We start from the raw sequence: 24,790 nt of genomic DNA, 5'->3' as shown, positions 1-24,790 counted from the left end.
AAAATTACAACAATAAGTAGATAAGACTCAATAAAATAAAAATGAATAAACACGACAGATAAAAATCAATGTAGCCTTAAAAGATTTTTAAAATTGAAATAGTTTTAGTTTAAGTCATGTTAGGAGCTTGATTATACATATACATATATATAATTTATAAATATATACATTACAAGTGGTTGATCAGGTGAACAACAATATTTGAACGTTTTAGGGGGTGGACAGTATAAGAAAATATAAACCTAAAAGAATTTGAACTGTAATTTAAAATGAAAAAGACCAAGACATGACTTCATATAAGTTAATAAGAGGACAATTGTTTCCATAATTTTTTTAAAAACTAAACAATAATGAACCTGTTGTTGATGGTCAGAGGGGAGAAGCGCGTGGGGCCTTTCATAATAAAACGTCTCATTCTTAAACTTCCACCTTTGGAGAAAAAAAACTGTTACATGGACTTCCTGTTTGTCTGGCAGGGGCGGAGCTACATTTGGTGCTCCAGAGTAACGGACCCGTCTGTAGTTTTCATTTTTCATGGATTAACAATGCAGGAAACAGCACTTTGCTCTGTCAGCTGACATTATGGATAAAACACAGAGAGTTGGAGAGCTGCTGTGACGCATCTTAAATTCACCGGACAGGATTCAACACTGCTGTAAGTCATGTCCGTCGAGTTTTATCGCTGTTGTGGCCGTTTGTCACCAAATAGTACACAGTGTGCACTTATTGTTTTTACACTGATGTTAACCCTTTCAATGCTGGGTATATACAAACTCTTATGTTTTCTTCTTATACGCTTTAACCCTTAAATATTGTGTTAAACTCACTACATAAAGTCCCTGTACTCGGCTGCTATGATGTAAACTTTTTACACTCACTACAATGTAACCCATGCAAATTGCTCGTCGTGCATTTTTAATGAATACTTCCGCTGTGCCTTGATAGTATCTGTGTGTTTATCTAACAGAGGCTCCCTGTGAAAGAGTTGCAGCCATGGTGCAGGAGTACCAGTCCCCAGTTCGGGTCTACAAGCATCCATTTGAGCTGATAATGGCGGTGAGTGGTGCCTTGATGCAAGCTAATGAGAGTCTGCCACCTCTTGCGTAACTAAACTGGAGATTAAGGTGCAGCTATTACCACTGTAGCCACTGTGGCTGCTGTGACCCTTGAACTCTGTAGTCACACTCTTCTACTTTTACTCTTTGTAGAAAACTTTAGTTTTTTCTTCTTTCTTTATTAGGATCTCCAGTAGCATCAGCATGAACACTAGCTATTCTTCCTGGGGTCCTCACATATATAGAATCATAACACAACAAATAAAACAGTTGATCTCATTGAATTAACAATCAAGTAGGGAGAGAAAGAAATTTAGCATCCATTTAACAACCATTAAAAACACAAAATTATAAAACGATCACAATGCCTCCAGAAGGCATGGCAAATAAGATTTTTCTTTTTCTCACATATAAATAGTAATTTTTAAAGATCCAGTGTGTAAGATTTAGGGGGGTTTAATTGCATCTAGCAGTGAGGACTGCAGATTGCAGCCCACTGAAACTTCTGTTTATTGTTCAGGAGTTTTTCCTGGGAGCTGAATTATCTGCAGAGGTCTCTTCCTCTCAAAAACAAACAGATGCGGTGAGTTGAAGCAGTAAAACCCCTGAATAAAGCAGTTTCATATTGCAAATCAGTGTTTCTCCTATGTCTTTTAGCTTGTTACAGTAAGACTACCCCAGCATCTGCTAATGTGTGCTCACCTTTTTTCTCTGATAACTTAGCATGCGGATGTTCAGGAGGTTTTTTTACCATAAGCCGAATTATCTGCAGAGGTCTCTTCCTCTCTCTTCACTCTCTGTGTCTTTGACATAAAATTATATGGAAATGAATAACTGTTTTTTTTTTTTTAACAGTCAAATTTTCATTTGTCATTGTAAGCCCAGAGTGATCACTGCATTCTACAACTGTAAAAATGTGAGGCCAATACATTGAATTAAAAGATGTTTTAATGTTTCATCAGCCATTATGTGCGTCATCGTCTACGACCTGGAGGCTTGTCCTCTAACTTTTACCGAACTTCAGTAGTGGTGGTTAGCCTGGAGTCTCTCTAGCAAGCCAAGCTATGGATTCCAAATCCAAAAAAGGAAAAGTCTTTGAGGAAAATAGAGGATTTAATAATGTATGGAAAGATTATTTTGCATTCAGCACCAATGCTGCAAAGTTAAAGTGCCAACTGCAGAGAAGCCACTTTGTAGTAAATCATATGAATGAATGCTCATTTAGACCTATTAATAATGTTGATGGGCTAATTTAGACTCAATAGCCTGTTACCTTTATTCAAATATGTTTTGCAGTGTCAGACAGATTTTTGTTTTTGGCCGATGATGGCTCGTTTCATAGTTAAGGTTGCCTACTCCTGGTCTATTCGAAACTGGGCAGTGCAGCATATCGATCTTTGTGGATGGGAACTATTTTTTACTTTCAGGTGATGATACACTAAAGGCAACATACTTATTATATTATATTCCATTTCTGCCAATATGTCCCCCTAAATTCTAAACACTGGACCTTTAAAAACAAACATACTTGTCTGAATGACCTTAATTTATATTTTTATCCATCTTTGCCCTCACACATTTAATTCCAAGAAAATAGAGCATAAAAATACATCTCTCATTCTCTGCGTCCGAAAGGAGATTTCTGCTTCCACTTAGGTTTACACTTTATACACATTTACACACACACAATTCAATTATGGCTCCTGAAATGTCTGGGGATACTGTTCAAACAAATGTTTGAGCCAGTCCTTAATATCTCTTGAACAGTATGCACTGGCTTTGAATTCCACCTGACCGTGGCTCTGTATATTTTCTGCATTATACTTGTCATTGCTTTAGGTAGCACAAACCTTCTTTCTGTTGTATACAGTGTTTTTGTGTTGAGCAAACTGAGAGAATAACCTCTAACATAATATCGTAGGTGTTTGTGTCAGCGGTACCTTTCAGACTAAATTCAACAGACACTTTCAGACACCCTACAGAATGTCTGCAGCCTTGTCTGCCTGCCAGGGTCATTTGTCTCTTACCTGCAGTGAATGCTGTGGGTTTGAGTGAATAAACAGAATTCTATATACGCTCTCTTCTACTGACGCTGTGGCAAATACAATAATATACAGGGTGCATACTGTGTAAAAGCTGCTTATTTAACTTTAGGTTACTTTCTCAGAGTCTCTGCATCTGTAGCTCTTTGAAACTCAGCTTGTGTTATGTTGTTGCTGTTATTCAGGGTTCCCACAGCTGTGAATTTCCTGGAAAAGGTATGGAATCAGAAAAACTGTCTTCCAGTTCTGGAAAGGGTTTGAAAATAACATAATGTTTTGGAAAAGTTTTGAATACTCAGTGTTTTGGCTGTTATTCACACAAAATTTGTTTCTAATATTACTAATTTAAAATGTAGTGCCGCATAGCGTGACTGTTGAAATGTCACTAGTATCATGCGATACACATAATCCAGACCAGCATTGTGTCATTGCATTATTGCAGAGGCCGCGTCCCCTCTCAGCGCACTGATCCACTTGGATGGGGAAGACTGACGGGACATGACGGTATTTAACCTCAATTTATTGGGGTATCACAAATGTTCAGTTTCAGGCAATGACCATAGCTGTAGCTACCATGGCGTCACTCCTATTTTAAAGCCCAGAGTTTGGTATTACGGCCGCCACCATCTTGGATTGTTGGAGCCAGAAGGGACCGTATTTGGGCGAGACGGCCTGTCACTCAAAGTGGCCTGCCCTTAATTATGCATAACTTTAAGCTTTAATAAAATGTAAATCTGTGAGTTAAATAAAATTTCCCCCTGTATAGCTATCATGAATGGGGAAATTAGCTGCAGAAACCAGGCTGCAAACATGTTTGTCTGCTGTGAAGTTTGGCATTTTAACATTGGGGTCTATGGAGATTGACTGGCTTCCAGAGACAGCCTCAAGCAGCTGTTAAAAAATCTGCAGTTTTTGGCACTCATGTGTTGGCTTCATTTTACAGCCCCAGAGGCTGCTACTTTAGATATGTCTCGAAAAAACAAATTTGTTTAACAAGAAATAAATACATAGAAACTAAAAATTATAATCCAAACACATAAAATTGCTTTGACGTTTATCTGTAAGATCTTTGGTTTTCTATTTTCCAAAAAGAGGCGCGGCCTAGTAATGTTAGCAAGCGCTAGTGGTTTCCTTATCCACAAACGCCTGGTAACGCATGTGTAATACTGAGTAGCTGTCTTGCTATCTATATAGACCTACTCATTTTAAATTATTCAAAGAAAGTCATGGAAATAGGATAAAATCTTTTTGGACTTACTGGCCCATCTACGTCCCAGCCCTCACCTATGGTCATGAGCTCTGGGTAGTGACTGAAAGATAAGATTGCGGACACAAGCGGTCAAAATGAGTTTCCTCCGTGGGGTGTCTGGGCTCAGCCTCAGAGATAGTGTAAGGTGCTCGGACATCTGGAGGGAGCTCAGAGTAGAGCCGCTGCTCTTTCGCATGGAAAGGGGTCAGTTGAGGTGGTTCGGGCATCTGATCAGGATGCCTCTTGGGCGCCTCCCGTTAGAGGTGTTCCGGTCATGTCCCACTGGTAGGAGGCCCCGGGGCAGACCCAGAACACACTGGAAGGATTACATATCTCATCTGGCCTGGGAACGCCATGGGGTCCCCCAGGAGGAGCTGGAAAGTGTTGCTGGGGAGAGGGACGTCTGGGGTGCTTTGCTTGGCCTGCTGCCCACTCGACCTGGCCCTGGATAAGCAGATGAAAATTTATGGATGGATGGATTATGGAAAAGTTTTGAAAATTCTTTGAACCCTGATTATTTGCTTCTTGTCACTACAATATGGTGCTTATGAGGGGGTCAGGATTCAAGGGAGTTACTTTGATTGCAGCCATGTAAAGGGGAAAAAAGCTATTAGTTATATAATATACCTTGAATTCCCAGGCTGAATTCCTCAGCACATATTTTTCTAGCTATTTTAATGTAACTGTCAAAATATTTGGATTTAAGTGCAGCAGTATTCAACAGTCATACCAAGCAAATCCACTGAAATAGCAACAGAGAGCACACTTTTGATTTTGATATATTGCTCACTTCACCTACAACCTTCAGCTCAATGCTTTAAACTCCTGTAAGAACAGGAACGCTCTGTGTGAAGCAAAACTATGACAAAGGTAAAAATAAGTTTGCATTTCCTTGAGTGTGTTTTCACCAACTTCCACGGTCTGCTCCTGCTGTTGTTTCCTGCTCTCTGCAGTTATATATTAAGCCAAAGACTTATGCAACATCCTCAGAGCGGGGTAAAAAACCGTGACCATCACCTGCAGTGACACTTTGCTCTGCAGACTGTAACTCTGTCACTCAGCAGTCCCAAGTTGACACCCACACAAGCTTTATTTCCCATGAAACATCTCTCAGAGAAAATCACAGGTCTAAAATTCATCTCGCATCACTGCACTTTATTGAAAAGCATCTCAAAATAGCCCTTTTGTGAAAAGTAAATAACAGCTCCTGTGAAAAGATCCAGCCTAGAGGAGAGAATCCAGTGAATAGTCTGCCACCTCCAGCTTCCATTTATCTCTGGACTTTATCATTAGCCCACCTGGCTGATATTACTCCTGCTAACAATCAGCGTCCTGTATAGTGCTGCATGTTTAACCGGTGACATTATTGTTGTCTCTTCCATGCCACGTCTTTATGACTTACCTTGGATCATATGTATGTAATAGATATACTTAGCTTCCTGTGCATGGTTGACAGACACCCATTGAATTTCTTTAAATCAATATTCCCTAAGTAAACCAAGTATTATGTTGCTCTGCAGTCATTAGACTGTTATTGGTTTGCTCATGTGAAATATGATGGTGATTAAAAGTTCTACTTTGCTGCTCTTTTATATTGTGTGCTTTCAACACGCTTTTAGCTCTGACGGGAATATGGAGCACAAATATTTACGTTTCTATGCAATCAATGAAACATATGATTGTTACTAACAGTAGTCAATGCTGCTTATTTGCCAAGGCAACCTTTCCCATTAGTTCACTGAGCGGACAATGTTATCCTGTTGATTAGATATCTCATATGCTTTGCAGTATCGGTGCAAGCAGGATGCGTGTGTGTTGTTGAAAGACTAGCACTCAGCCTTGAAGGGATTCTTTGCCGATTTTCAACCAGCATAACAATGTGGGTAGAGTGTGTAAATGAACTATGGTGAACTTCTCTCCATTTTACCAGTGCCCAGATCTTCCCTGCTCATCTCTCAGCTCAAATTAAATTTCACTGGCTCAAGGGCTGTTGGTTGAAGGACAGTTTGTACTTCCACATTTTCGTATGGACTGTAGAAGCGGATTGAGAAAGAGAGCCTCCCCTCTCTCTCTCAAATGCAGACCAAACTCTGATCAAACATTAAAACTAGGTAAATATAAACCAAGATTCTGTTACGGTATTGACTATTTCTCACCTAAAATGTTTTTAGAAACATATTTAGATTAGTGTTTGATTTGCTACTAGCTGGCTGTCATATTGTTTCCTGTTTCAAAATGGACCAATGTGGTGCAGTGTGGGTTTTCTACGTCTTGAGCAGAAGCGAATGCCACAGCCCTTTTCCTCTGTTTTCTCCGGTCGTATGGCACAAATTTTTTAGGTATTGGAAACCTCGCTGTGGGAGACCCTCCATGGTGAGGTTGCATGTTCTCCCCGTGTCAGCGTGGGTTTTCTTAGGGTGCTCCGGCTTCCTCCCACAGTCCAAAGACATGCAGGTTAACTGGTGACTCTAAATTGTCCGTAGGTGTGAATGTGAGTGTGAATGGTTGTCTGTCTCTATGTGTCAGCCCTGTGACAGTCTGGTGACCTGTTCAGGGTGTACCCTGCCTGTCACCCAATGTCAGCTGGGATAGGCTCCAGCCCCCCCGTGACTCCCAACAGGGTAATGAATATGAATCACATATTGAATTAATCTGAAAAGTAACAAGTAACATTAGCTGTGGAGTAAATGTAGTGCAGTAAAAATTACAAAATTTCCCTCTGGGATGTAGTGGAGTAGAAGTATAAAGTAGCATAAAATAGAAATACTGAAGTACAAGTACCGTTAAATTGTACTAAAGTGCAGACTTGAGTAAATCTAACTCTTCCAACATGGGCTAAATTACCAGTTCAGGTTGTCAGTGGTTGCCACATCTAAGGGCTCAGGGTACCTCAAGAGTAGCAGCAATAGTTTTCTCCCCCATGGCAGTTACTCTAAACATTAAACAGGCAGCTGTCTAAACTGTGATGGTAGAGTTCTACCCTTTCCCAATCAAATTTTATCAGCAGCACTGCTGCAAGGTACATAGACTATTTTTGCACATCCTGAAACAGCCGCTTAGCGACTCAATCAATATTGACAGGTGAGCCCCGGTGACATTGGCTGGGACAGATGGTCATGCAGTGTGTTGCGGGCAGTAAAACACAAATCGCTGCTTGTAAAAGGTTCCACAGCAGCAGCATGTATTTATATAAACAGTTAAAACCACTAAACGCGTCCTCACCAGACACAGAAAGTATGTGCTGTACATCACATGCTGTACTCTTGAGTCAGCAGCAGTATAGTTCACTCTTTTGGCAAATACAAGTGACCTTCTTGTAATGGGTTCATTCAAAACAGCTTTCCTGCCCAATCAGAGAGCGAGCTCACAGTGGGCAGGACAAAAGCAAAAAGCTCAAGTGGGAACAGAATGTACAGAGCCAGGCACACCAGTGCTGTTCACAATAAAAGCACAACAAAAAAACATCACAACAAGAGAACCTATGAATTCCTCCCATAAATTTCTCTGACATGTGATTTCTTTCCCTCCCTCAGGCCTATGTGAGGAGGTTCCCAAAGTCCCACCTGATCCCAGTGTTTGTAGGCAGTGAGATCATCAGCGAGAGCCAAAGCAAGGATGGGTCCACAGTGGTAACTGAGAGGCGCTGTATGATCGACATTGAGGCCCCACGGCTTCTTAAACGGGTACCTCTCCTTTACCTTTTGCAGAACATGAAAGGCGCTGAAACAGTCATAATAGGTTCATTCAGTACAGTTTTATTTCTAAAGCCCAACATCACACATCACAATTTGCCTCAGAGGGCTTTACAACATACAACATCCCTGTGTCCTTGGACTCTGACAGCGGTTAAGCTGCTGTAATCAGGTCATTTGTTTTGAAGAGCAAAAATAGGAATGCTTGAGCAGGGCAGTGCTGCATTTGAAAGGATTGTGTAAACCATCTGTTTTTTGTCTCTGTCTGTAGATTGCTGGTGTAGACTACCTGTACTTCATCCAAAAGAACTCTCTAAATCGCAGAGAAAGGACGCTGCACATTGAGGTCCACAACGAGACCTTCTCCAACAGGGTCATTGTCCGTGAGTGCTGCAACTACTCAGTGAGTTTTATTTCTTTGTTGTTGTATATATGTAACATTTTTACAATACCAAGTGCAAAGAATAAGTCACAAACAAGATCCTCACTGCTGCACATGCAGGAAAAAGCTTGCTTTTCTATCCAGCGCATCAAATATTAATCTAAATGATCCTCTTTGACTGAGCCAAATGTGCCAAACACTTGTGTCAACAGGTGGAGTCTTAAAGTCAATGTGATGTGACTCACTTCAATAATACCCACCCTGCTGACACGACTCCTTTCTTTTCACAACATTACCCCTGCCAGCAATATCGTCTCTGCTGGATGTGTTTACTTCACCTTTGGTTCATTATTTTATATTATATTGCAGCTTTTTTCACTTTATTGTGACATACTGAGTTGAAGTTTCCATGTCCATCACACATTTTTCTCCTCCTCCACAGGTTCATCCAGAGAATGAGGACTGGACGTGCTTTGAACAGACAGCTAGTCTGGATATTAAGTCCTTTTTTGGCTTTGAGAGCACGGCAGAGAAGATAGCTATGAAGCAGTATGCTAGCAGCATTAAAAAGGTTTGCATCTTTAATTAAATTGATCCAACTTGTGGAAATCTATTTGAAATTGTGGAAAGTTTTATTTGCATTTGCCAGTTGCGTTTATAACATAATAACGGTAATCTTTATTTCCAGAGCACTTTTCAAAACAGCTTTACAAAGTGCCTCACAAGGCAGCAAAGTAAAACAGGTTTTAAAAGTAAACAAATTTTTAATAAAAAAGGTATATACAAACTGAGGAATTATAGACAGTTTAAAGGAAATTACAACTCAAGTAAAACCACAAAAGTATGTTGAAAGAAGGGACTAGCAAAGAGCTCACTGTCTCATCCAAACTGATTTCCTTGGGCAGACTGTTTCAAAGCCACAGGTCTCTCTGTCCGGACCTCTGGGTACTGGCACATTCGTTAGTAAGAGGTCAGAGATATATCAGGGAGAAAGGCCACAAAGAGCTTCACAAGTAATCAGTAAAATCTGAAAATCTATTCTGAAACATACTGGGAGCCAGTGTAGAGAGGCTAAACCTGGAGTGATGTGATCAGGTCTCTTTGTTCTGGTTAAAAGCCTGCCAGCTGAGCTCTATATCAGTCGAGCTTTGGTTCAGGCAAGAAAAGAGGCTGTTGCAGTAATCCAGGCATGATGAGATGACGGCCTGTAAAATGGTCTCCAGGTCTTTATAAGTTAGCTCGTATTTTTGAAATATCTACGATGATAAAAACATGATTGCACCAGCTTTGTGAGGTACTGCTCAAAACTTAAATTACTGTCAAACCAGACACCAAGATTTCTTACAGCAAACTTAATATGATCCAATAGGGGACCAGCCAAAGGCAGATTTGTTTTGTCATGTGCTGGGTAGTACAGCTTTTGACATCAGTAAGGAAGTCATTAAGTAAACTCATCACTCCAGGGTCTGTGGATATAATGGGCAGGTGTCTTATGTCTTATGAATAATGTGCCCAAAGGGAAGCATCTATAAAGAAAATAATATTGATCCCAAACTGACCTGAGGCAGCCATACTTGACAAAAGAAAGCAAAGAGAAATGGTTGACACAGAACCTTCGATTCGACAGATAAGATGGAAACTACTCCACTTGTGTTCTGTGATCTGTTGAGTTGGTCTGTTCCTGCTTTACATGTAATTACTTGAAGACTTGTCTCCTTCCGATATTGCAGGGTAAAGAAATTATCGAGTACTACCTCAACGAGCTGGAGAAAGAAGGAGTAACTTACATACCTCGCTGGACCCCTCCTGTTGCCTCTGGCACGACCAGGCTCCAGCTGCCGCCCCGCTCCACTGCCAGAGCCATCCCAGGGAGCAGTGCTAAGAATGGACTGGACAGTAAAGACCCGGCGTGTTCTGCGGAGCTCGTGGCCGGCTCCCCCGACGGTCAGTGTTTGCTCGTTAGTCATAATTAAATATGGAGTAGCAGCCAGCACACAACACAAAGGCACAGTGGTAAAGTTAAAAGGTGTGGGTCAGTCATACTGTTATGGTGACTTGTGTAAATTAATTCACCCAAAGGACTGAGGGTGAACTAACTTATGTCTGTGAGTAATAACAGGAAATAATTATTGATTCAAAAGCTTAAGATATTACTGTCCCCATGAACTGAAAGAACTATTGCTGAGCTTTTGATCCCACACAGCTGACCCTTGCTTTGGCACTAACTCTGAGAACAATAGTGGCAAATCTTGAAACAAAAAACAACAGCAGCAAATTATTTTATTATTTTCCCTTATGTTGAAAACACACCATGCTGTACAGCTCCTCATCTCTCAGATCTGTGCATGCAATCTGTGCTGACTTTACATTGTACATGTGTTTTGGCCTGCAGACAAATTGGACGCCGACTACATCAGGCGTTACCTTGGTGATTTAACGCCTCTGCAGGAGAGCTGTCTTATCCGTCTGCGCCAGTGGCTCCAGGAAACCCACAAGGGCAAGGTCGCGTAAACATAAACACACTTTGGCTGACTACAGAGCACTTTGTGCAATTATGTAAAACACACACTTATTCACTCATTCAATCTAGACTTCTGCTCAGCTCCTCCACACTTGTAGGTACTGTACTGTAGATTATAAGAAAATCAAACAGTCATAGCCTTAAAGGTTAAGTCATTGCATTTATTAGTAACTTTAAAGGATCTGTATGCAACATTCAGAGCGTTAATATGGCAGCAAACCGCGCCTTGCTTTGTAAAGATACAGTGGAGTAATCCTGAGCAAAGAATGATGTCACGCTCCCTCTGTGTGTTGTAATTTGAGCTTCTCTGTGGTTTGTTGTGGTAAGCCTGTCCGGCCGCATGTAAATGTTAGTGCATGTGTGCATCCCACTAGCTAGCTCACCACTGCCAAATTTGCTTTGCAGTCATACGACGGTTACGGCTTATATTGGGGCGGCAGTGTAGCAGAAGCATAGCGCCCACCCTCGGGTTCCCCCTTGTAAACACCGTTAGCTTTACCAGCACTGCTAGCTGCTGTTTCTGCCACCTCTATGTAGAGAACTGTGTCCAGACGACTTATACACTCCGAATTTTGCATAGAGCCCCTTTATTATAGAAGCAAACCACTATTTGCTTTGTAAAGATATAGTGGAGTAATGGCGTCCTGAGCCGAGAATGAAGTCACGCTACCTCTGCGTGTTATAATCCGAGCTTCTCTTTTCTATGTTGCGGAAGATAGTCTGTTTGCGCGTGCATGGTAGTCGCTGTGGGTGTGTCCCACTGTCGAGCTTATCACCGCTGCACTGCACTCATACAGTCATTTCTGCTGATAACGCCGTCCCATTTCACCCTCTCACTCCTCCCCACATTAACACCGTTAGCTCTGCACTGTTGCTGCTGCTAGCACTGTTTGTGCTGCTAGCCCCGTTAGCTGCTCACCGCTCAGCCACCTCCATGTTGAGAGCCATGTGCATGCAATCCCGGTTCAGACTCAGAATCATACATGTGCTCTGAATGTCTCATACAGCTTCTTTGACTCAGGGCTTTGCACCCGAGTTTTGACCCCTGCTTGTTGCTGTACAGATTCCAAAGGACCAGCATGTGCTGCGCTTCCTGAGGGCGCGGGATTTCAACCTGGACAAGGCCAGAGAGTTCTTGTGCCAGTCGCTCACCTGGAGGAAGCAGCATCAGGTAGACTTCCTGTTGGACACATGGGAACGGCCACAACTGCTTCAGGACTATTACACTGGAGGCTGGCACCACCACGACAGAGGTACTGTGTGATTAATACTGGCAACCTGCCAGCTTTATCTTAACTTCATCTCATTTTCACGTTATTTGACTGCTTGCTGTTGTTGTGCTGTGGTTTGTACGCAGTGAAAGTGAACACTTATCAGTTGAAGTGATGATAAAGAGCCAGAGGGATGAAGTCTCCTGTATTTATAAAGTCCTTATGGGTTGAAATGACCTGTTAATTATTGACTGTAAAGTGTGAGCACCATCTGCCATGGCTCCTGTGTTTGAAAATGAGTCATTGCTTTTAACAGCTCAGCTGACCCTCCAGGTTAGAGGCACGACGTGAACAGAGGAAATGTACTCATGCTGCTCACATGCTAAATTAATACCTGTTGGAGTGGAAAATTTCTGCTTCACATAGATAATGGGGGTCTGAAGAGTGGTTAATGTCATTACTATGACAGGATCTGACTCATTCTGCTGATTGATTTCCCTTTCTCGAACAATCAGTGAGTTTCTGTGCACGTGTGTGTGGTTTAGGTGGCCGCCCTCTGTATATCTTGCGTCTTGGGCAAATGGACACAAAGGGTTTGGTGAGAGCCCTGGGGGAGGAGGTGCTACTGAGACAGGTGACATGCATATATTCAACCCTTTACATACACACAAAGATAATATTGTAAGATGTCTTCGGTTATATTAATACCACAACATCTATGTGACCCAGGTCCTGTCCATTAATGAAGAGGGACTGAGGCGCTGTGAAGAAAACACCAGAGTCTTCGGCAGACCCATCAGGTGCCTAAATATGACTCCATCTATCTTCTATCACTGTCTCATTGGTTAAAGAGTAACTTCAGTATTTTCCATCGTGGACCCTTTTTTCCATGTAGTTGTTCATGTTTCTGTCCAAGTGACTAATGGGAACAACAATTTTTGAAATTGTTCCAGTATAGCCAGAGAAGGCTGCAGCTGGCGGTCTGTGTAAGTCCACTAAAAGTGCTTGTTTTTACCACTGACAGGCTCAGGTTGTTATTCTAAGTGTCTGACAGCATTATGGAAAGGATCTTTTCTGTTTACCAGAAAGTGCCCTGAAAACACTACTGCCAAACCCACCAGACTCCTTTGAAGTAAACAGTAATTTTAGTGTGTATAGAGCCAGTATAATTTAACATCTGACTGGCTGAATTAAGGGTTTATTTCAACCAAATCAGAGCTGGTGATTGTTGGAACCATGAAAGACAAACAAGACAGCGTCTGTGAGTTTTATTTTGTTCCTGTTGACCTTGAATGAAGTGTTTCAATGCTAAAATTACTGCTTATTTAAATAGAGCCTGGTGAATTTGGCAATAGCGATTTCAAGGCTTTTTCTGGTTGAACAAAAAAGATCATACTCTTAAATAAAAAGGTCTGTCTCTACAGGGATCCTTTCTATAATGTTTCCAGACACTTACAATAACAATCTGAGCCTGTCAATGGCAAAAACAAACACTTATAGTGGACGTAAATTGACTGTGTGTAATTGCCCCAAGTGGTTACATTGCAGCCTGTTTCACTCACTACATACTGGACCAGTTTAAAAAATGGCTGCTCCATGTTGGAGCCATTTCTAGCAAGTCCTAGTTTCCTATTAGTTTTTGAGTCACCCTAATGCACCACCTGACCTGGCACCTAAAGAAATGTTCGTTAAAGGCAGGGGTGCTGAAGTGAGTGTGGAGCGTGGAAGACCTTGAACCGCTGCCTGTTTGGTTAGTCTTAGTTTTCATCGTATGATGATGTCATTTAATATCCCATTGATTTAAACTTTGTTTTGTAAAGGCCTGTTTATTTGGGGAATGTTTGTTTCAATACTCCCATTAGTCACCTAGACACAGTAACATGGGAAAATAGGGTTCCAGTTGAAAAATACTTAAGTTACCCTTAAACAGTTAATCAGGTATACAAATGCTTGTATATTTAGTTGTTTAATGTTTATGTTAATGTGTCTGTCAGCTGCTGGACGTGCCTGGTGGATCTGGAGGGTCTTAACATGCGTCACCTGTGGAGACCAGGTGTGAAGGCTCTGCTGAGGATCATCGAGGTGGTGGAGGCCAACTACCCCGAGACTCTGGGTCGCCTGCTCATTCTGAGGGCGCCCAGAGTTTTCCCAGTGCTCTGGACCCTGGTGAGTACATTGTGTGTGCAGCTGTTAATGTGGTTTTATTTCATCATCTTATTGTGGAGGAACGGATGAAGTCGTTCAGTACAGACGCAGAGATTGCATCTTGCTTTGCCGCTGATGGGAATTCTTAATAGCAGAGTGCAACATTGTGACTATGAGCAAGTGATAAACAAAGAAGAAATGGAGAGGAGGGTTAGGGTTAGGAGATAATTAAAACCATGCAATATGCAAATCCTCAGGGGGAATTTGATCATTGCTGCAGTAAAGCAATATGCAGTGGTATATTTGAAAGTAAAGAAATAAAGATAATAATGTACAAATATGTGAAAATAAATCAAAAGTGTAATAAAAGTAATAAAAGCTGCATATATTTGAGGCATTACATAAGCAGATTTAATGTATGGGCTGTGATTGTTGCTGCCTGGAGATGCGAAAGATATCATTATGTATCCACAAATTATATTTAAAGCTTTTATGATGATAAAATCAATATCAAGTACAAATACATAATGAATAAGTTGTGAACCTGCTCTCATGTTCTCTGTTGTTTCCAGGTCAGCCCTCTGATCGATGAGAATACCCGCAAGAAGTTCCTTGTGTATGCTGGTAACGACTACCAGGATCCGGGAGGACTGGTGGACTATATTGACAAAGAAATCATCCCTGACTTCTTGGGAGGGGACTGCATGGTGAGGCTTAGTTTGCAGCATGCCACACTCAACATATTGATTCATATAATAATAATAATCTGCACCAGGCCTTTTACTCCTGATTTGACATTTCGGCTGTGATTTCTTTTGTGTGCAGCAGTTATTTAGCTACATTATGCAAGAATTAGTATTTTTGGTGGCCCTACAGTTACAGAGTGATACACCACTGTCGTAAATACAGGATTGCAAACTGTTTATTCTGTCCTGATGTAAGCTGAAGTGATCTGTCTCATGGTTAACGGGAAAACAGTGACAGTCTGACAGCAGCGTGTGCATCCCTGCCAATTTTATTTATGAAAGACTGTGACATAGTCTGTGACCTTATCTACCGGTATGTCATCCCTGTCTCATGGACAGCTGTACACGTGCATGTGTTGACAAGCTGAAGGTTATTGAACCAGAAAATGTGACATCAGAAGCTGAACAGCTGCAGTAATGTTACAGGATTTTCCACAAAAGAGTGTTATTTATTTGGGCATGATCGGAGACAGACACTAACCAAAGAGAATACCCATTAAACTGAATGAATGAATGAACTTTATTTATATAGCACCTTTCATGCACAGGATGCAGCATTCAGCAGCAGAGACAAACACCATTTTGACAGAATGTTTTAACTTTGCTGAAGTATTTCTAATATTTTCAGCTCATACACATCATTTGCTAAGTGTTTGAATTTGACTTTTGGCATCCTGAATAACTGCACAGCTCTGTGAGCTGGGGATGACACTGATGAGGTTACAGCCTGCATCGTACACAGATTGTCAGATTGTCTTTGTTTTTACCGCTAGCTGTGAGAGAGATCACTGCAGCTTATGTCACAACAGTGTTAACTGTTTGCAACCTTGCATTAGTTTGTTTACTGTTGTCTGACCTCTTGCTCAGCCACTTCTCTTATTTGCTTCCTCCAGCAAGACTTCGACTTTGTCTCCTTGTACTGAGAATGCTGAGCTAGCTTCTATCCTAAATCTAAATTTCCAACCATTACAATCAGGCACAGATGAAGGGGGAAGGGAGAAAACGAAACGAAAAGCAGCGCTTAAAGGCGAGCTAGCTTCCTCTTATAGTGCAACATAGTCCCGTAAAGCACAACGATCTGATCCTACCTGCTCATCAAAGCGACGTAGTGCAAGAACAGGCATTTAGAGCATGGGGAGGAAATGAAAGAGGCGACATTCTCCCTGTTATTAGTCAGTGTATCATCTAAAACAGTGGTTCCTAACGTGTCCAGCCACGGGGTCAAGATTTCTCCTTAGTCATTAGTTCAAGGTCCACACAGTACTTGAGTTTGGCCATGTCATTGAGCCAGTTTACTGTCTGTCACTCTCAGGAACTTTGTGCCAGAAAATCACTATACTTAAAAGTGTGTTTTTTACAACCTTGACATGTTTGCGAGTCATTTGCAGTCCATTGAAAATGGACCTGCGGCCCACTTTTGGACCATGACCCACCAGTTGGGAACCACTGATCTAAATTACTCTGAAGCTGTTATTTTAAGGTACGAAAAAGTTGCATCATGTTGCTTTAATAAGGATTCCCACACATTTTCATAGACAAAATTCCAAAACTTTTCCATGACTTTTCAAGACCCCAAAATAAAATTTCCATCATTGTTCACAATATTTAATACAAACATTGCTCCATCTAAAAAAAGCAGTACATTTTTTTTAAAGTAGAAGTGCGGCGTAGATATGAAGGTTTGGGATTCAGCACCTTACATGATTATTTTCCGCTTATTCAAACATATCAGTTTCAAACTCTATTCAAATGAAACTGCAGATAGCTGGCATGCATGGATAGAGATACGGTATATGGGGAGAAAATGAAAAAATGTGCATGTGGAATTTCTCAATTGTGGGATCAATAAAGGTGTATCTTATCTTAATGGTAAACTAAACGTATCGACACATGGAGCCATATTATCTCATCAGCTACAGAAATTAAATTTGCTGTTACGTTACATAACGTGGAAGGTTATCCACAGAAGTTTACTGTGTCAAAATTTCACGACTTTTCAAAAATATTTTAAGGATTTTACTGATTTAATGAATTTCCAAGGCCAGGAAAACAAGATTGTCAAATTCCATGAGTTTCCAGGTTTCCATGATCGTGGGAACCTTCTTTAATGTGAGTTATATTTTGTTGGCATTGTTTGATCTTGGTGTCTTTTTTTATTTCTTTTGTCCACTCCAGTGTGACATCCCAGAGGGAGGTGTGGTCCCCAAATCTCTGTACAGGACGGCAGAAGAGCTGGAGAGCGAGGAACACCGACTGTTGACTGACTCCATCTATAAGAGTGCCAGTATTTTCAAGGGAGCACCATATGAGGTACAGTATCCGCTTTTAAACTGGCACTCTAGGTCCCCATGTGTCAAAGAGAAGAGCGAGGCTACCTTTATTGTGCATAACTGTGAGAGGAAGGGTGTACAGGTTATATTCTGTGGATTAGGGTGCCTCCTGCTGGTAGAAGTCTATATTGCAGGCTCACAGAAAAAGAGCGCTACAGTGTGTGATTAATGGCCTGCTGTCTGCCTTTCTGTGTTTCCGATCTGCAAACATCCTCCTGCAGATGCTCATTGAGATTACAGAAGCGTCCTCTGTCATCACCTGGGACTTTGATGTGTCTAAAGGAGATGTCATCTTCAAAATCTACCATTCCAAGAGGGCCCCACAGCCCCAGAAGAAAGAAACTCTTGGAGCCCATGCAATCACATCTCTAGGGGCTGTTAACGCCCAGCTGATTGACAGGAGCTGGGTGCTGGGGAAGGACTACAGCATGGTGGAGAAAGCTCTCACCTGCAGGGAGGGAGAGAGCGTACAGGTCAGAGAGATTCTTCTCCATCCATCTACAGTTTTAACTTGCCTTTATCCCTTTGTGCTATCTGTTGCATCAAAGCAAATTAAATTCTTCATCCCAGTCTCAAATTGATCCGGCAGCTTTCCTCTGTTCAAACAGGGCTCCCACGTTACACGCTGGCCCGGCTTCTACATCCTCCAGTGGCGCTTCCACAGCTCCCCGGCTTGCTCCGCCTCCAGCCTGCCACGTGTGGACGATGTGCTGGCCTCACTGCAGGTCTCCTCCCACAAGTGTAAGATCATGTACTACACCGAGGTGCTGGCATCCCACGACTTCAGGTCAGTTTATTTATGTCACTGTGCTTTTTTTCCTGTTTTCTTTCTATCATACTGAAGCTGTCTTTCACTCAGGCTGCATCAAAAATCAATGTTATTTCTGGAAATGACACTTGTTATAAACTCATATGTCACCTGTTTGTTTATACAGTAATTAAGTGTGTGGAATCATGTCTCAATGCTTCTTTTGTTATTTCCAGGGGATCCATGACCAGTCTGGAGTCGAGTCATAGCGGTTTCTCCCAGCTCAGTGCTGCCACAACTTCATCTAGCCAATCAAATGCCAGCTCGTCCATCTCAAGGTAGCATCTGCCCAGCAGGTGTCAAAGACAGCAGTGCCCTTAAATCTACTGACACCATACTCCGACTGTGCCTTATGCCTCCACACACAGACAGCCTCACACTCTTAAATGAGAATTTGATCGGACAGTTAAAGGTGAGGAGAGTGCCATTGAAATGTTTTAATAAATAAATGTTTTCATCATCATTATTATTATTATCATTATTATTATTATAGTAGAGTCAGTAAAGGTTCATGGATCTCTGTTTCTAGGGAGTAATGTATTTAAAGTATCAGTTCCCTGAGTTGTTTGTTTGTTATTTTTGTTTGAATAATAGTAGTGTATATTATCACAAATTCAATGCACAGTGTGAATGCCCCATATCTGATTTGTAGTCACAGTATATGTGTGTCCATAACATCTGCTGTGCATCTGCTGGATCAGTAAATGCATAATGAGATGCCTGACAGACTGCACTGACATCTTGTGGACAATGAGAGCAGCTTCAGGGACAGAAGCCGTGTGCATTGAGATCAGCCACAACATTAAAACCACTGACAGGTGAAGTGAATAACATTGATCATGTCGTTAAAATGCAGTGTTCTGCTGGGGAAACCTCGGGTCCTGGCGTTTATGTGGGTGCCACTTGACATGCATCACCCACCCAGGTACACCCATCACTCCCTGATGGCAGTGGCCCCCGCAGCAGAGCAATGCACCATGCCACACCTTAAGAATTCATAGGAAACGACCCAAGGAATGTGACAAAGAGCTCAAGGTGTCGACCTGGCCTTCAAATTCCCCAGATCCCAGTCTGATCAAGCATCCGTAGGACATGCTGGTACCTCACCTTTGCACAGGACTCAAGGGATTCAGCGCACCAAAGAACGCCCCAGAGGTTCTTTGTCCATGCCTTGACAGAGCCAAGTTCGATAAAAGAAGGCCCAACTTCGAATCGGACTTGGTTCTTTGTCACCGGATGCTCGATCAGCTTGGGATCAGGGGAATTTAGAGGCCAGGTCGATAGCTTGAGCTCTCTGTCACAATCTTTGGGTCGTTCCTGAGCAGTTTTTGCGGTGTAGCATGGTGTGTTGTCCTGCTGGGGGAGCCACCACCATCGTGAAGTGTCGTTGCCATGAGGGGTGTACTTGGTCTGCAATGGTGTTTGGGTAGGTGGTGTGTGTCAAGTGGCATCCCCATAAATGCCAGGTCCCAAGGTTTCCCAGTACAGACATGGCCAAAGTCAGGCGTGGGGGCGAATCGTGGCCCAGTACACAAGTAATATCACTCTACATTTCCTTCGTTTACCTCACAACGGCAAGACTATCATACAGTTTGCAGACATGCACCAAGTAGGAACTACGCAGGTGGAACTAATGTGTTTTCTTTACATAAACAGACGGTTAACAAGCAAACAAACTGTTACTTAAAAGCAAGACATTTACTGCGAGGTAGCAGACATGGCCTCGGCAAGGAACCATAAAGTCGACAGGCAAGGCCGCCGCTTTCAGGACCAGTGGAAAGTTAATTACTTTTTCACTAGAAGATGAAACAGTTCCCCACGTCTCATTTGTATGGGATTTTTTTTAATAACCCACACGATGAGAGACGCAGCTGGCCCCCAGGTATTTTCACATTATCTAATCTAGCCCCTACTCAAAAAAGTTTGGACACCTCTGCGGTAGAATATTGCACTGTAACAAGATGATCAATGTTATTCACTTCACCTATCAGTGGTTTTAATGCTGTGGCTGATGTGTGTATCTGTAAAATGCACACAGCTTCTGTCCCTGAAATTGCTTTCATTGTCCACAAGATGTCAGTGCATTCTGTGATTTAACCGCACTCAGATCTGCAGTGCACTCGGCGCATAGGTTTCCACTCTCACACTTCGTCTGGTCTTCTAAGAAATCGAAACAAGAATTGTTTAAATAAAGATTTTATCACAAGCATTAACGTTGATGTTACTCCGAAGTGTGTGTGTGTCTTTATATTGAATTTTAGGAAACAATGACTGCAGTAACAGAGCTGCAGTGGGGTAGTAATTCTGTGTAATCGTAAAGATGGCTTATGAATCATTTTTACAGCAATAGGTGAGATGTTAAGAGCGAGCAGATAATGTGAAATCTCTTTTAAAATATGCAGTGCACCAACTAGATTGTGTGTAATGTTGTTTTTGGGCTTGTTAGGCATAGCTGCTGAGTTTTCTGAGGCTGCTCATTTGAATGCAATATTGTGCAGCCCCTTGTGATCTGGCACGGGGCCAAGCAGACAACTGATTTACATAAAACTTTAATTTCCATAAACTTATCAGATGCTTCCAGCTAAAGCTTAATTGAATTTCCCGGTATTTTTATTTCTTTTTTTTCTTCCTTCGTTTGTAAGCTTATGTCATGTTATTGTTTATCCCAACACAATTCAAAGTCATGTGGATTGAGTTTTCTGAGGGGCTGATTGAGCAGAAGCCTGACTTCCTGCTGGCATGTCAGGGTTGTTAGAAATTGGAAGTGTACTGACTTTGCCAGAAGCTTATTTACTGAATTACTCAGCTTGCTCTAATGACCTCCCAAGACACACATTGTCCACATAAATAGCAGCACCTCTTTCTCCTGATACACCTGATTTGCTATTAAAACCTCCTCTTCCCGAGCAGTTATGTGATTTAAGACTGAATTATTTTACCGGCATTCACAGGGGTGAAAAACAGCGTCTATTATACAGGTAACACCAGAGTTTGGTGAGTCAATCGAATACTCCTAAATAATGTATCACATTTTATTGGATGCAACCTTGTGAGGGAGAGGTGGTAGCTAGCTGACCTACAGTCACCGAGTGTTGAGGTGATTTATGGGTACATTGTGATTTATGAATAACATCTAACGGAAAATAATTTATCAGAGATCTAATGGTCAGAGGTTGAAGTTCAGAAACTGTAACAGATATAAAAACACAAAACAGTCAACAAAATGGGGCTTTGCAGGAAGTTTGTAGTTTTAAAAGTCTGCAAATTCTAGGACAATCCATTCAATTGTCGAGACATTTCACTCAAAGCCATAAATGTCCCTGTCATGGTGGCGCTAGAGGCAAAGTTAGAAGAAGTTGCATGGATGTCCAGTGAGAATGTTTTACACTCTTTTCCTAAAACCAGGTGGGCACAATTAACCATCTGACGAAAGTCATAGCTACCAATACCCAAAGATACCAGCAACTTTATATGGCTGTGCATCAATCATGGAATAGGAGGTCATCTTTGTAGTTTTTGTGGATGTATTTTGCCTCCTTTCATTGACAAATAAAGTGGATCAAGGACCCGGTTATTCAGAAGAAATCGGATTTTTGCTGTCGAATTGGATCAAATCTTGAAAATTGGCTGTTTAAAGAAAAAAAAAAAAGATTCTGAAATTGGATTATATCATGTAATTTGGTCTTGTTTTTGATCTGGATTAAACCTTTAGTATGTGTTATTCAAAACTTTTTAGAAGGATTGGGATACCTTTAATCCCAAAAATCAGGATTACCCTGATCCCGACGGAAGGCTGGATTCAGGGAGGATTTTGGGAACATTCATTCATTCATTTTCCATAACCGCTTATCCTGTTGGGGGTTGTAGGGGGGCTGGAGCCTATCCCAGCTGACATTGGGTGAGAGGCAGGGTACACCCTGGACAGGTCACCGGACTGTCACAAGGCTGACACATAGAGACAGACAGCCATTCATGCACGTTCACACCTACGGACAATTTAGAGTCACCAATTAACCTGCATGTCTTTGGACTGTGGGAGGAAGCCGGAGCACCTGGAGAAAACCGACACTGACACTGGGAGAACATGCAAACTCCTCCACCCCAGAGTTCAAACCCTCCAACCCTGGGTTTGAACCAGGAATCCTCTTGCTGTGAGGCAACATTGATAAAGGAGACATTAGGCTTCCTATGAAGCCTTCCATTACAGAAAAGAATGTAGTCCATCTTACTTCTGTGCTGGTTTTTAAAGCAACACTTGATTGGATCACCCGGATCCAGATGCAGACTTTCGCAGATTACAAAATCCAGATAACGAGTGCTCTTAATGGTCTGGACCTCCAAGTCAAAGGCCAGGGTTCTTTGCCGGAAAACGATGAATTGCCCCCTCCAGGTTGGAAGAGAGTTACTTTCCCAAACAAAGGAGTTCAAGTATCTTGGGATCTTGCTCATTAGTGAGGATAAAATGGAGCATGAGATGGATAGGCAGTTTGGTGTGGCGTCTGCAGTGATAAGGGCGCTGTGCTGGACTGTTGTATGAAGAGGGAGCTGAGCCAGTTGGCAAAGATCGACCTATGATTGAGAGCTCTGGGTAGTGACTGAAAGAATGAGATCGTGGATAAAAGCGACCAAAATGAGTTTCCACCGGAGGGTAGCTGGACTCAGCCTTAGAGATAGGGGAAGGAGCTCAGAGTAGAGCTGGTGCCCCTTTACGTTGAAAGGAGTCAGTTGAGGTGGTTCGGGCATCTGATCAGGATGCCTCCTGTGCGCCTTCTGTTAGATTGGTCCCAGGCATGTCCAACTGGTAGGAGGCCTTAGGTTGACCTTGATCATGCTGGAGGGATTATATATCTCATCTGGCTTGGGAACGCCTTGGGGTCCCTCAGAAAGATCTTGAAAGTATTGCTGGGGAGAGGGACATCTGGAGTAATCTGGAGAACTCACCCTGCTGCCCCGCGACCCAGCCCTAGATAAGAGGATGAAAATGGATGGATTGATGGATGGATTTAACAGGATAACAGATGCCAAGGAAATTATAATTCAGTGTGCATATTCAACAAATAAAATGTTTTGTTCAATTTTGTTCCTGAAATCCACCCTGAATCCTCCTTTCTACTGGGATCAGGACAACCTTGACATTTTGACTCACAGCTATCCCAATTTTACCAACAATTTTTGAACAACACATACCAAAGGTTTGATCCAGATCATATCCAAGACCAGAAGGTGATCTAATCTGATTTAAGAATTCTTGTCTTTCTTATGAACCTGAGATTTGGTCCAATCCGATTACCTCTGAACAACCTGGGATCTGGTCCGCAGTTTAATGAGTTATGCTTAAATTTCAGGATTCCATTTTGTAGTTAATCATGTGGATAATACTGCTGTCCAGGAGAGTTATTCATACAGAAATCTCCCAGCAGAGAAGCAACATTCTGACATCTCATCACTGTTATCCTTTGGCTGCCCTGAGTACAGATATTATAACAACAAGATTATGTGGAATTTGTCTCCGAAGGATGGGCCTGAAGAAGCTGCTCTCTTTCTCTAACCTGCCTCATAAGCTGCTGGCTGATCGCTGATATGCGAGTCTGGAGAAGCAGCCAATTTAAGATTCTGAATAATACTGCAACCAGGAACACTAGATCTCTTAATTCGTCGGTGAGCAATGCAGGCGATAGGAGGAGGGCTGCATCAATAATGTGCTGCTGAAATAGACCTCCTGTTACAGATATAAACACCCCCAGCCTTCATTGGGAATATGTACATGGTAATGAATCATCTTCTCTCAGAAACACCAGAGGCAGGCAGGGGGATACTCAGCATGGGGCTGATTTTGGGTGTTGTATTTTTGTGTATTTACATCTCATAAATGGCAAAAGGTAGACAGGTTGTACTTGCAGAATAATGACTTGTGCACCATTTCCCCATGGTAACATAGCTTCTCACAGATGCCAAGGTTGAATAATAATCCTGAGACACATTGGGCTTTCAAGTAACTCCAGTGTAAACTCATCTGTGGCTGTATTTGACACAAACTTAGGTCTCTAGTTTGTGGTTATTAAGTTTTATGTGATTATCCTAGAGGTCATAATAGGCAGAGATGTGGACTGAGGTAACATGACTCAAACTCAAGTCACAAATTCGATGACTTTAGACTCGACTTGACAAAAGAGCGTTAGTTGGAAAAAAAAAATTGTTTGCATACAAAAACAGTGGTCAACAAATTTCTGTATGCAAAATGTGTGAGTCTAAATTTCAGATGGAGACGCAACAACTTCCAACTTTGTTTTATATCTGTAGTTGCTTGAAGAACGTTAAGCTGAGGTTACCTGGTTACCTGTCTCAACACATAAAGCTTGTTGCAAGAAATCTGGGTGTCATGTTCCATAGTAATTTATGTTTTGAACAATATGTCAATAAGCTTGTCCAATCATGTTTTTATCACCTCAGAAATGTTGCTAAAATAAGATCTATTTTAACTTTGAGAGATACAGAAACCCTTGTACATGCTTGTCTCTCTTCACATCATGATTATTGCAACAGCCTTTATTCCTTTCTCAATCAAAAAGCCTTGCAACGACTACAGATTGCTCTGAAATCAGCCGCAAG

General features: G+C 41.9%; 1 protein-coding gene across 1 annotated transcript; it reads left to right on the top strand.

The window, feature by feature from the left end:
- The first annotated feature begins 491 nt into the window (after positions 1–491).
- Positions 492–20,390, top strand: LOC126405611 (SEC14-like protein 1). Its single transcript, XM_050069416.1, has 16 exons — positions 492–655; positions 968–1,056; positions 7,880–8,029; positions 8,310–8,441; positions 8,863–8,991; positions 10,151–10,364; positions 10,813–10,922; positions 12,005–12,194; positions 12,698–12,786; positions 12,882–12,952; positions 14,147–14,318; positions 14,870–15,004; positions 17,219–17,353; positions 17,595–17,846; positions 17,982–18,160; positions 18,358–20,390. Exons 2-16 carry the CDS (start codon positions 994–996, stop codon positions 18,461–18,463), a joined length of 2,127 nt encoding a protein of 708 aa, XP_049925373.1. The 5' UTR covers positions 492–655; positions 968–993; the 3' UTR covers positions 18,464–20,390.
- Positions 20,391–24,790: the final 4,400 nt, after the last annotated feature.

Source organism: Epinephelus moara, chromosome 18 (genome assembly GCF_006386435.1).
Source record: "Epinephelus moara isolate mb chromosome 18, YSFRI_EMoa_1.0, whole genome shotgun sequence".
NCBI classification, from domain to species: domain Eukaryota; kingdom Metazoa; phylum Chordata; class Actinopteri; order Perciformes; family Serranidae; genus Epinephelus; species Epinephelus moara.
Note: the sequence above shows the minus strand (reverse complement) of the source record. Positions and strands in the feature narration are given on the sequence as shown.

What these genes read in the sequence shown, in the direction of transcription:
- LOC126405611 (XM_050069416.1), top strand. Translation starts at nt 994, where the DNA reads ATGGTGCAGGAGTACCAGTCCCCAGTTCGGGTCTACAAGCATCCATTT. An exon ending in CGTGGCCGGCTCCCCCGACG is followed by an intron (nt 10,365 to 10,812) that starts GTCAGTGTTTGC and finishes TTTGGCCTGCAG; the next exon opens with ACAAATTGGACGCCGACTAC. An exon ending in TCCCAGTGCTCTGGACCCTG is followed by an intron (nt 14,319 to 14,869) that starts GTGAGTACATTG and finishes TGTTGTTTCCAG; the next exon opens with GTCAGCCCTCTGATCGATGA.